The sequence below is a fragment of the Apostichopus japonicus genome, chromosome 10 (genome assembly GCF_037975245.1).
Source record: "Apostichopus japonicus isolate 1M-3 chromosome 10, ASM3797524v1, whole genome shotgun sequence".
NCBI classification, from domain to species: Eukaryota; Metazoa; Echinodermata; class Holothuroidea; order Aspidochirotida; family Stichopodidae; genus Apostichopus; species Apostichopus japonicus.
The window spans coordinates 16446758-16460319 of record NC_092570.1 but is presented as its reverse complement, the minus strand read 5'-3'; the positions used below and the strand labels follow the sequence as shown (position 1 = coordinate 16460319).

The 13562-nt window shown below is 38.8% G+C and overlaps 1 protein-coding gene across 1 annotated transcript; it reads left to right on the top strand.

Moving 5' to 3' along the window:
• Nucleotides 1–493: 493 nt before the first annotated feature.
• Nucleotides 494–6981, top strand: LOC139975441 (52 kDa repressor of the inhibitor of the protein kinase-like). The gene is made up of 2 exons (XM_071983431.1): nt 494–1063; nt 2297–6981. The coding sequence occupies exon 2, from the start codon at nt 3540–3542 to the stop codon at nt 5031–5033; it is 1494 nt and encodes a 497-aa protein (XP_071839532.1). The 5' UTR covers nt 494–1063; nt 2297–3539; the 3' UTR covers nt 5034–6981.
• Nucleotides 6982–13562: the final 6581 nt, after the last annotated feature.

Sequence of the window (13562 nt, the reverse complement as noted above, 5' to 3'; positions counted from 1 at the left end):
ATTATAAAGCATCTAATCGTTGTCTCACATGACTGTAAGCAATAATTCTGAAATTTATGCAGTTCGCTTTAAATACAGAATCTTTGTAGTTCTAATTCTGGTTACAATGTGTTGAGAGTTCAACTTGATCATTCATCTTATATGTTAACATGCAGTGAGAGAAAAAAGGCGTATTCGGCACGCGAGGGGAGTGAATATATAGTCCTCGTATTTTTGTTCATCGCAAAGCTCGGTACAACACCAATTTTGCGAAGATCCATAAGATGAAGGTGAGTGTCGGAAAGGGGAGGGGCTGGGGTGGGGAAGGGGTTGCGATGGGGGGAGTTGGGATGGTGGTGAGATGGGATGGGATGCATAATGAGCTCGATTGGCTCACATGTCAAATCTGAGCTGGATTGTTGTACACATTGCCAAGGACGTAGCCAGGGGGGGAGCAGGGGGAGCGACCGCTCCCCCCCTTTCAGTTTCGATTTTTTTTTTTTTAAACTGTTTTTTTTTAGCATGGTATTTTGTCAGTGCTCTTTTGATCTTGAATTCTCGTCAGCTCCGTTAACTCGATTATAATCGTAGTAACATTCAGGCCTACTGCATTCAGCTACTTAGTTTTGCAGATGCAATTAGCTAAATTTAGCCTATAGCCTATTACAAGCCTACAGTTGGCCACTGCATAATAAAATACATACAGCCTAGGGAGTTGTTCAATAACAACTCCCTGTATAGCCTACCTAACCGCACTCGATGGAGTGTCACGAACCGTACGCACAACGCGTTCTCATCTTTTCTATTGTTCGTCATAAGTTGTTGCAACGCACAGCATGTTATGTAGCTAAGCTAGCAATCGCACGTGATACGCGCTTCCTATAAATAATTGTTACACTACTATAACGATATTTGTTTTTAGACCACTGCACATCTGGCTGTCTATAACTCAGCGAGTGTCAGTGGTACAACTTACGATACAGCGATTTCAAGTCAACGTCATCATCTGCAGAAAATTTAATCTGATATTTGTAAAATTATACGGAATAATGGATCGAAAGAGAAAGGATCATGAAGCGGACAGGTATGAAGTAGGCTAAGGGGCAAATGGGCATGGCGGACATGTAGGCCTATCAATGGCGCCTCAGATACCTTCGGCACAGAGCGCGTGCTGCGTCGTTGCAAAAAGGGAAATATTTTCCTGGCGCACTGAGATATAGTTATAGATTTAACGTAACCCACCCCGCCATGCCCAGCCTGTGAGAAACGTCAGGGCCTTAGCCTGGATAAAAATCGTAGTTGGGGGGGGGGGGAGGTAAGAAATGTATACAAAATCAAAGTGGCTATTTTTACGACTAGGAGTAACAATAATTTCCGGTTACGCATGCGCAGTTGCTTTAACGTGGCTATTTTTACGACCAGGAGTAACAATAATTTCCGGTTAGGGTAAGGGTTTAGGGTTAGGGTTACCCCTACTGCGCTGCGCAGTTGCTTTATTTACTTTAATGCGCATGCGTAACCGGAAATTCGCCGATGTCGTAAGAATAGTATATAAATAATTGTTACTCCTGGTCATAAGAATAGCCACGGCCATATCAAAATTTGGGTCTTTATTTGTAGCCTACGAGTTCAATGGGAGTATGGGACTACATAGTTGATGTGTAAAGCAGGTCTTCTTGCTCTCCTGGATGATGGATCGGCCCCGAGATAAGCGTGTGGGGGCCGGTTGGGAGGTTATTTATTCACAAGCACTATTCTACCAACAATGAAACCACTACATTTTTGGTAGGGGGGGGGGTGTTATATTATTCCAGACCCTTGGCCAGCTGAAGTATTGGTGATGAAAGCATCGGCATGACGGCACTAGGATGTTCCTGAAGGGGGAAGGGGGGGTTGTCCCTGTCAGGGGGCCAGACAAGCATGACTGCACAAAGTTCACAAACTGTTTATCGTATGTAGCCGTTATTTTCCCCAACATAATGTAAGACGGAGGGAGGAGGGGTTCTCCGGGAATGTGTCATGGTACTTCTCATAAATGTTCTTTCGTTCCCCCTGATCGCTTCCTCAATCACAAAGGTAAATGAGGTATTTTAATGTACTGGTTCCTCCTGTCCGGTAGACATCCTCTCTGTGTTTTTGTGCCCGATTTGATGTGGCCAAATGTGGTTCATGTTAACTTAATTTAGCTGACCCCATGTTATCCCAAACAAATTCTGTGAGTGGGACCTCTGCATTCTGTCCCCCCCCCCTCTCTCTGGCTACTGACGCAACACGCCACTGAATGGATGTCCCTTTTATCTATCATCTCAATTAACAGAGTCAATGGTAGATGGCCCCCACGGTTTAGAAGAGGAAGTATCAGTGACTGTACTGACAAACCACCACCAAATAAAACAGTAAGACTGAAACAGACAACACTTAGTTTCAAACCAATTGAGTCTGCTGAACCATGTATTCCATCGTCAACCCAAACACGACCAGAAAGAACAGTTGCTTCTAACGAGAAAGGAACATCATCCTCAAATCCAAACGCATCTGCCAATCAAGAGCCTTCTACTTCCTTTGATTCATCAACTTTAGCTACAGGAATTATTGAGAAACCGCCACAACCAATAGGCCTAATGGATACTCCTAGACCTATCATACTAGGTAGCTCTAGCATGTCACCTGATTATGATATTGGCAAATTTTCATTGGGCAAACCTAAGGTACAGATTTTACAAAAGCATACATATTGAAAACAAAGTGGAAAGGACAAGCAGGTTTTGAGTGGCCATTCTCCTGCAGGAAAGATGGCACCAAACGGTATTTGCGCCAAAGTCATCTTGATAAGTTTTCTGACTTTGCATATAGTAAAACATTTGGTGGAATTCTTTGTAAAGCCTGTGTATTAGTTGGGATACATGAGACCCACTTCCGTACGGATGCTACTCTTGGTAAATTAGTAACGAAAGCATTAACCAGGTATGATAGAATTACTGGTGCTACAGGTGATCTCAATAAACATATTAATACTGAATATCACAAATATGCGGCATGTAGATGTCACGAATTTCTCTCAAATTCTCACAAGAGCACAAATGTCTACAAATCGATGAATTCCCATCATGAGAAGGTATGTAAGCAGAATAGAAAGCGACTTGAACCACTTGTTAAAACAGTGATTTTTTGTGGTCAGAACAACATAGCTCTCAGAGGCAGAGATGATAGCGGACCTATGGATGTTGACGAAACGAAAGACGGGGAAGGTAATTTCAGGCGTCTTTTACGGTACCGAATTGAATCTGGGGATACGGAACTAAGAGAACAGATTGTTAGTGCTCCAAGAAACGCCTGTTATACATCTGGAGATATCCAGAATCAAATAATTAGTTGTGTTGGAGCAGAAATAAAAGAGAAAATCATAAACCGTGTGAAAGAGTCTGGTTTCTACACCATAATGGCGGATGAAACAACAGATATATCTTCAACTGAACAGCTCTCGGTATGTTTGAGGTATTACCACAAGGAGAGTAATACAATAAAAGAAGATTTCATATCGTTTATTGAGGTACTCGAACATGAATATGGTGAAAAAAAACAAAGAGGAATGTCCAGTCATCATAGAAACAAGTACACCCAAAACAATCGAAGAATATTTGGAGAGCTGCTATGAAGAAAATGAAACAACATACACTCTCGAAGAGCCAAGACTTACTGGAAACATCATTGGTAAAGCCATCATTAGTGAGATTGAAACCAGTGGTTTATCTCTCGAAGCTGCAATCGGACAAAGCTATGACGGAGCCAGTGTTATGAGCTCGGAATCTGTCGGTACATGCGCATATGTTAAGAATCATTGTCCATATGCAGAGTACTATCACTGCTCTGCACATGCCCTCAATTTGACCCTGGTTCATGCTTCAAAAATCCCTGCGGTTCGCAACATGATCAGTACAGTAAAAGAGATAACAAATTTCTTCTCAACTAGCAACAAAAAGAAAATAACACTAAAAATGGCTCATGACTTATCGCGAAAAAGCCAGGGAGGCGCCCTTCAATCACTATGTGAGACTAGATGGATTGAACGCATAACCGCTCTTGAGAATTTTGCATCTAACTACGTTACAATAGTGCGGGCCTTAATGGCAATCAGTCGGTGGAAAGACGCCTCTGCCAAATCAAAAGCAGCATGGCTAATTCAATCAATTACAGACAGCACATTTATAGTCACTTTGTTTACTTGTGTTGTAATCACATCAAATATTGATCAACTATCCAAAAGGTTACAACAGAAAGGCACATGCTTGTCGAGTGCCATGGGCAATGTAAACAATATTATGGCTGTTCTGGAAGATGACCGAAAGAACAGTAATCATAGATTTGAAGCAATTATGCAGTTGATTAACGATACCATCTCTCCACTCAAGCTTAACATCGAACGTCCTCGAATCGCTAAGCGGTCAACACTTAGACCCAATCCTGACGTGCCTACTGCAACAGATTATTTCCGAGTTACTATTTTCACACCGTTCTTAGACACGGTTATACATCAAATGCATTTTCGCTTCAACGACAAAACCCAGTTCTCGGGAACATTCGACATCTTACTGCCATCATCAAAATGCCTCAAGGACGATATGAAGGAAGAAAAATTTGCACAGCTCTGGAAAAAATATGCTGCAACTCTGCACGCAAACCAAGTTCAGCCTGACGACACAGCAGGCGTACATGCGTTAACACAGTACAGACAATGGGTGATGAAATGGAAAATGGAGCCCTCTGAGAGTGTGCCTTCTGAGCACATGTCTGCAATACAACACTGCGATGTTGACATGTTTCCTTGCATTTATGGCTTACTCAATATTGCCATCATCTTGCCTGTCTCCACAGCAACTGTTGAGCGATCCTTTTCATCCCTTAGGCTTCTCAAAACGTACCTTCGTAACAGATCATCTGAAACACGATTGAATGGTTTGACAATGATGTACGTTCACCCTAATGAGAAGATTGACATTGAACGCGTAATTGAACGTTTCGCCAGTGACAGCAACCGTCGCTTATTAATACTATAACTTAAGAGTGGCAAGTGGTGGGCATTATTTATAACATACAGACATGTATAACACTCAATCATAGGTTTTAGGTATGGCGTGTACAGCATAGTAGTGATGATAGACGAAATAACAAAAGATTACCCCAATTATAGGCTTTTTTTCTTGTGGGGTATCTCCCACCTTAATTAAGAAGACGCATTAATATTCTTACAATAGTTTGTTGCTTTACATGCACCAACAAATGCCTTTGTTAACGTGTTATAGTTTTTTTTCATAGTGGGGCTTACTGTACGTATATGGGCAATTGCTTTCAATAAACACTCGCAAGGTTTGTTATCCCATATCCAGATATCTGACAATTCGAACCAGTAACGATCAGGTCCAACTCCATCCCACTTTGAAGGAGCTCGGCGAGTTTTTTCTCTTAGCAAATTATCAACTTCTCTTAAATCTACTCTATTATGGTTGGTACTAAGTACTTTGTAACATGGGTTGCTTCAAATTTTCCAGATGGTAACATTCAGACATTAGTCTTCCATAGTCAGGGAATTTCAAAGATAGCATAGCCTATAGTTCTGATCAAAGTTCAAAAATAAAATATTTTGATCATCGATATAATAATTGTTATAAACTAATTTGAAAGGTAGTGTATTACATCCACTGGGGCGGAATATTTAAACGAGAATCATTCATTTCGACTAGGTGTCACACACAAGCTCACGTACTTAGCCTAAGCATATACGTTCTGGCTCTGCATTGTTTTAAACATTACCAGATATATTTGAAATTGCAACATTCTATGAGTGCCACTCCCTTTTAATATATGCCCGGTATATCTACATGAAGGGCACTAGGTCTATGTTATGCAATGCTGGATGCATAATTATGCATAATGATTTGATGCATTTTTACTTCTCTCTAAACATAAGAAACCGTATAATCTGATAATGATGATGTGTAATTCTGCTACAAAATATGAAAGTTTATATTGTCCATCAGTTAAATTCATCCAGACATTGGACAATAAACAAGAATCATCATACTAGAAAAAATTGTAAAAGAGCACTATGTTTGTTTTTCTGATATATTACGTTAAGAACATGTAAAAGAATTCAAACATGAAACAAAATCTGCTGATAATATGATATAATATGATCAGGGCGTAGCCAGTATATAGCACTGTAGGCCCGGGCCTACACTTTTTTGGCCAAGTTACCTTTTTTTTTTTAAAACACCCATAATTCAAATCCATAAGCTTGCTGGGCGAGTTTAAGAGTCTAGACAAGAACAACTATTGAAATGAACGTAGCAAGAATATGGCTAAATTAGGTGACCTATTCTTCTGTCATCTAGGCTGTCAATTCTATCGCGTGCCGTTTCATTCAACACTCTATCTGCCGAAAAAGACTAGATTCCGATTTTGTCAGTTTTATAACATCTAGTTAAGAACCTGTCTACGGAAAATAATATTTCAGTTGAGAAAACAGTTGAAAAATTTGCATCAGATGGCAATCGTCGGATAGCTTTCGCCTTCTCTTATAAGGCTAATTTAAACATTACTAGCTACATTTGTATCAAAGACAATTACTGGCTATAGCTGTATGAAAGACATTTCTGGCCTATCTTTGTATCTACAAGTATCAGAAGTTGAAAATTAAGACTTGTACCTTGCTAATTTTAATTACATTATTTAGTATTGAATTACGTACTATTTTAACTCCTTTGATTTGGGGGTTTAAAAGTGATATTGAATGAGGTATCTCAAGTTAGCAAGAGGCCAGGGAACCAGAATGAACACTCGGGAAGGGCCGTTTCCGGCCATCTGGGGAGTTTGTAAAACCAAAAATTTTCTTGTACGCTCCGCGCCAACCGATGGTGGCGCTCCGCTCAGATAGTCGTGCCTACGACTTTGAAGATCCATATCAATCGCAAAAAGTGCTCCCCCCCCTTTCAAATTCCTGGCTACGTCGCTGCACATTGCGTCAACATAACAGCAAGCCTATATTAAACCCTTGTGTATTTAAAAGGCATTGCGATTGAAGACGGCCCGGGTAATTTTGCATGTATACAATCAAACAAGTTGCTGATTACTTCTTAATTACGGTAAATTTAGAATAGTGGTAAGAATCCAAATATCTGCATAAATATTATAATAAATTCGAGCTGGTAGGCTAATATTATAATTTCATGGAAATATACTTAGCAAGCGAGTACCGATACGTTTTATGCCTTGATTTGTAGTTTCGATCTTTCTGTGCTATTCCTTCATAAGCTTTGACAAAGATAAGACAAAGATATTACTTTCCACATAAATAATACATCATTATACAGTGCTTAAACCACCCCACCCCACCCCCCCCCCCCATATTAATTTCATCGGTGCATGCCGAAGAACAATATTTGATCAATGATATCTTTGATCGCCTAACTGGAAAGCTGGGGTTCGTATAAAAGAGTACGTTTTACATTTCACTTGACATCATTACCATATTACGAATTAATATATAACGAAATAAGTAATTTCTATTGTGTGAGGATTGACACGTTACACCAATCTTCATGCCTGATGAACAGAGTGGTAATCACTGCAGCACTTCCTACATACAACTCGATATGACAAGAAGAACATAAAGCAAACGGCGTTCGACTCGTTTAGTCCTATACACATTGTACAAGTGCATTCGCCAAACACTTAGTGACGGTTGTATTTGTCAGGACGACTGCCCAGGGGATTAAAGTAGAGAAGACACAAAGTGAAGAAGTTTTGGAAACTATATTTCCTCTAGAAAGGGGTAGTGGAAAGGAGAAAGATGTATCAATTTGAAGGTTTGAGAAGAACAATTTTCTTGGAAGTGATAGTGATATACGTTTTAATTTCATCGTTGGGAAGAGCACAAGTAATGTTCGAAATAATGGACGGCGAGTATAACGAAGTGGTTTTCGTTGGTGAGACGGATATTACATTAAGGTGTTTATATAATGGCAATTTAACTGTTGATACAGTGACGATTTTGGATCAAAATGGAAATAACGTAACTGAAGAAATAAAAACGATTTTTGCCGAGTACAGAATCAATACTGTGGCGATTAGCGATGGTGGTATGTACAAATGTAACGTAAAATATACATGTATGGATGGAAGAGAGGTAACCGAGGTAGCGACTCTCAATCTTAATGTTAAACATGATACTGGTCCTCAATGTGTTCGTAATGGTACCGTAGGGGAGCCTTACAAACCTGGTGATCGGATATTGTTGTCATGTTACTGTAGAGGGATGCATACGTGTGTTTGGACATCCACAGTCATAGGCAGTACAGCTGCATTTTTCTTGTCACCAGTCGATGAAGTGGTGATCCATAAAGGAAAGGCGATTAGGGGAGTTATAGTACATTACACATCTACTGATTCTAATACTAGATATGATTGTTTCAGTGGATCGGCAGAGACAGATCGATGTACGATCGGACCAGAGAGTGAATCATGTAATGATATCATTGTTAACTCAATAGAAACAGCGACGTCCCCAGATGATTGTTCATCTTTAACTACAGATGGTACATTAAACGATGGAATCATCTTAGAGAAGACGACTGTACAGGTTACAACTAAAGATACACCTGCAATGGATGATTCGCAGAATAACGATAATTCTTTTGTTATTGTCATAGTAATTGGCGTCAGTGCAGCTGGTCTCTTAGCAGTCGTGGTTGTTTTTCTTATTGTTTTCATTTTTTGCGGAGGAAGAAAAAAGGCGAACCGTAAAGTGAAAGATGATAAAAGGGCGAATGATAATTACAAAACTGACTACATTAATGGGACTCATTTAAATGGAGCTTACCAACAACCAAGTCCTGAAGATATTGCAAATGATGTTAGCCACACGTACGATTCCCCGCCTATGAAGCGGAGTGATGTCATATCTCTACCCGACGACAATTACGCAGAGGTAGATCAAGCTAAGCTATCTCAAATGAGTTCGATTGGCACCCATGGTAAAAGTTATGTGGCTCGGGCTGTTGGCAGTGATTTGCAAGGTAGACCGATTCCTTTAGAGAATCGAGAAGCCATTGTTGATGATAAAGCTGACGAGGAGGATAATTTCAGTATGCTCTATGCAAAAATAGACAAGACCAAACGGAAAAGCAACGTCCCTGGCAATAGACCAGTATCTACAACTCCGTATGCTATGGTGGATAAAAACAACTAGCAACGTGTGACACATGGTATACAATTATCGATAGCATTTCGAGTTGTGATGATATGTGTGTGAGTATAGGCCCCACTTGATGAACAGTACTCGTATATTCAGCATGTAATTCTTGCGCGATGTTCTTTGAGTTTAATACACTTGAATTTCTTCCCTTTGTCTGTTCATTGCATGGATATAGTTTAGTTCCCAAATAGCGGGCAATAATACTATGTCAGTTGGTAGGTACTTTCTCATAAAAAAATATCCAGTCACGCTGTCTAAACTCATTGCATATGGGTATAGTTTAACGTGTCTGAGTATACGTCATAGATGAGGCCATCAAACAATTTAACTCTTCGAAGATCTTTATGAAGCCTTTTATATCTTTTGAAATACTTAACGCTATCCTCATCAGGATAACAGGCCATTCACCGTACCTCCAAGTTTGCGTATCATGATAACCTCGTAGAGGCATCATCAAGCAGTAGGTAATGATTTGGAAACAATTAACGATGCGAAACTGATCTTTCCCTTTATTTCCCTAATTTTACGGGTTATGCTGGAAAGAGAAGTTAAGCTCAACATTAGGATAGTTGTAACTGATATTAATGAAGAATGCGATATGTCAATAAGGAACTCAAGGGCGTAGGAACCGAGGGGCTGGGGGGGCGCCAGCCCCCCAGTGAAAAATGTGGAGGGGCGGAAGTATCATTCCGCCCCCCCCCCGCTTCGCAAGTCAGAAAACCCCTTTTTCATTTCCAAATGAGAAAAAAAATCTCATTTGGAGCACCAAATTGCATCTAAGGCCTGGTGAAAATACAAAATTAAGTTTACAAAATGGAGTGGGTGTTGAAGTGTGCTATATTGCACCAAATTGCATCTAAGGCTACCTGGAAATGCAAAAAATTCCAAAGGGGGAGGGGGACACCCCCTCCCTTAGACCCCTCCCCCAGGCCGGCCATCAGTCTTCAGCCCCCCCCCCCACTCAAAAGTACCTTCCTACGCCACTGGAGGAACTGTTCCTCTTATGGTTTTGAAAGCAGTTCAGACAGAACTGTACAGTTCTTAAGATTTTAACAACACATTTGTTACCATCATGTTGGCTACTATAGTATTCCATAGCATACTCTTTGACCCGGTAATTGCTGAGTCTACATTTTTCGGAAATTCCAAAGCAACGGCTGAATGAGTATGGTGTGTTGCCTTTTGTGTCACAGGCCAAAATGAACCAAATAATGGTAACACGAGTCAGTATTTGCATACATACAGCTAGACTAACGTTTAACGACGGTAATAGGGAATATATATTTATTGACACGATTGCTATAGCTGCTCTGGGTGTGTTAGGATGGCTACATATAGTGCCACAAGGACAACGCGAGTCAGTATTATTAGAATTGCCTCCGATTGTTAGATTTTTGCCCGACATGACAATCGCTAAAGCGGATTTGATAATGGTTTCTTTTTTATTCCGACTCTTGAAAGTACTCATAGATATTGAGCAATAAGTTGGTAAATGAGAGTGGCAGTAAAAGTATGTTCCCAAGTTCTAATATTGGTGACGACTATTCGACATTCTAGCATTACAAATTTTTAAACATTATAAAGGCAATCAATTACTTCAAATTAAGAAATGCAACATATAAATAGAGTTAAAACAAGTTTTACTGTTGTATTTGTCTGAATAATAAACCCTCCAGATCGACGTCTATGTAAAGAAACTTTTATCTGTAATCAATATTTTTTCCACGAACTCCTTTAGTCTAGTCGAAACATTTTCCTTTAAATTCATCAGCTTGTATATTTCATATCAAACGAGCAACACTTTGAAAAAGAAATCAAAATAATATTTTTGAGATCTACAATGAACATTGTAAAATTCTACATAGAAATGTTTACATAATATGTGCACCAATGTCATTCATTTTCAGTATATATCCTAGGGTAGGAAGTGCAGTCGCATTAAATTTTCCTCTGCGCGTTATTATAAGTCTCATTGCAAAGTAAGTGATAATATACTTAAAATTTTACTTTTCTCCGGTTAAGGCATTCCATGAGTAATCGTAAACAACGACCAAACAAAAGTAGTTTGCTATATAGACTTATTTTCATCGGACAAAATAAGGTAATAACTTTCAATCTACAAGGGACAAAATGTTAAAGAAGAGTTAGAATAATCCGGTTCCAGGTTTTTTTTGTAATACGTCTTGTTTTATCATTGCGTGGATGTTCATCGGCAATGTGATAAATGATTCTGAAATGAAAACAATTTGTACATGTCTACAGAGTGTTTCTTCTGAAATGTATATATGATGAAAGTGTGTTATAGTGATGATAAGACTGCATTAAATTCATTGGAATATAAAATGTTTGCTGAGCCTTCTGTCGCAAAATATCGTTTTGATTTGATTTTGATTTTCAGAACTGTAGAATGGGAATATGGTGGTGGATTTTATCGCTATGATAATGGTATTGCCCTCACATTTATAACTTACCATACTACTTAAAAAAAATTACTGCATGATCGTAAATGTTTATACAACCCAACTAGTATCTAGTTGTCTTGGTTTTGCTATACCGATCAACAAAAACTATACAATCTGTGAACGTGCTATTTTGATGAAAGGTATTTCATATTAAGCATAATTAATAAATCTAAAACGGAATATAAAATAAGCTTAATGCATTGTTCCACCGGTTTTTGCAGAATACAGATCAACAATATAAAGGATTACCAATAGTATCTTTTAATTGTCAAAAACAGTTGTGTCAATCGATTTGATGCTTATATGATTATGATTGTAAGAGAAATATAAGAAGAGGAATCTATTGATATTGATTTATTGAAAAAAACACCTGTATTTATACCGAACCCGTCAAAACGTTTATCTCGTTTATGTCTCTTTATATCAATGACCATTCTTACGTATAAGCGCTGCCAAGTTATATCAAAGACAAATGGCTTAATTCTTATCTTTAACCTTTGGAAATAATGCAACATTTTAAATCTTTCGTGTTTGCTTTGTAAAGTATTAAATGTAGTATACTTCTATAAATAAATGTATAAAGGGATGATCTGCCTGCATGCTACTGTAAAAAACAAATTCTGAGATAAATAAAGCTTTCTAGATAAAAAGTACTGTCTTCAAACCATACTGATTACAAAGGTCTTCAGTATTGGCCCCGAATTCTAGCACCCCCCCCCCTCCCCCAGAAAAAAAAATACTGTAAATTTTGAAAAGTAGCAGCTATGATCCTTGAAATTATTACCAGGAATTATAATAAACAATATAATGTCTTAGCGTGGATAGTTACTGTTCAGTGTGCTTTTTGTTACTATTTTAACATTGGTGACCATTATTTTACCCCCTTTAGCATTTGTGACATTTATGACAAATAAATACTACATTCGGGGCAACTCTTGGTTGTTGTAAATTGAGCTAATTAAAAACCGGAGAAATACGAATGTTCTCGCTTGTATGTCACATAAGAAGTCCAAGAAGCTGAACCATTGTTACAAGGTATACTTACTAGTCAAACACAGGGACAGTTGTTTAGAGTAAGTAGTGACGTCACCAGACGTTTGTGTAACTGTGAATGCCGAAAGCGAATCAATCACAGGAATTACCGTGCATACGACCACTATGAAGGTAAATAAAATTGCAGACACCCACAGTACATGTAGCACGGGCGATGAAGGTCAATAGAACATTGGAAATCCTTTTTTCCATCGTGATGGTAATTGGTGGCAGTGTAGCTGGTCTTCTAGTAGTTATTATGATTGCTTTAATTGGGTTAATTTTGTTCGGAAGAAAAACAAGCCTGAAAATACAGCGAGAGTTAAAAAAGGGATGAAGGATACCGTCCCCGATGATCATCACGAAGTTTACAACAATATGCCATATTACAACAATGCTTATCAAAATACTAGCTCCGATGTGGTAAGGGATGAAATGGGGAAATGTGACGGTATTAGTGATGTTAGCCACACATACGATTCTCTACCATGACAATGATGGACGCAGTAGTTTCATCTATATTTGGGGAGATCTGCTGAGAAGTTTGATAATCCTAGGCCATCACATTTTACTTTGTCTGGAGAGCCGTCAAGAAGCTATGACGAAAGGGAAAAATCACGTTATATTATACAAACGCCATCTGCCAGACGAAACCGAAAATGTGTTCTAGATGACAAAGAGGATATTATTGTATGCTTATATTTTTGATATATTTCTGTCTTGACTATTTTGCAGTTTCTAGGGAATGAAACTGTTCGACAAGCCACTCGGGTTTTTTAAGTTTTACTTCCTTCTGCTTCATTCCAATGTCGTTATTTCTGCACTTGTACTATTTATTG

Bases quoted from the DNA above. Each gene is read 5' to 3' on its own strand.
- LOC139975441 (XM_071983431.1), top strand. From the start codon at position 3,540: ATGAATATGGTGAAAAAAAACAAAGAGGAATGTCCAGTCATCATAGAA.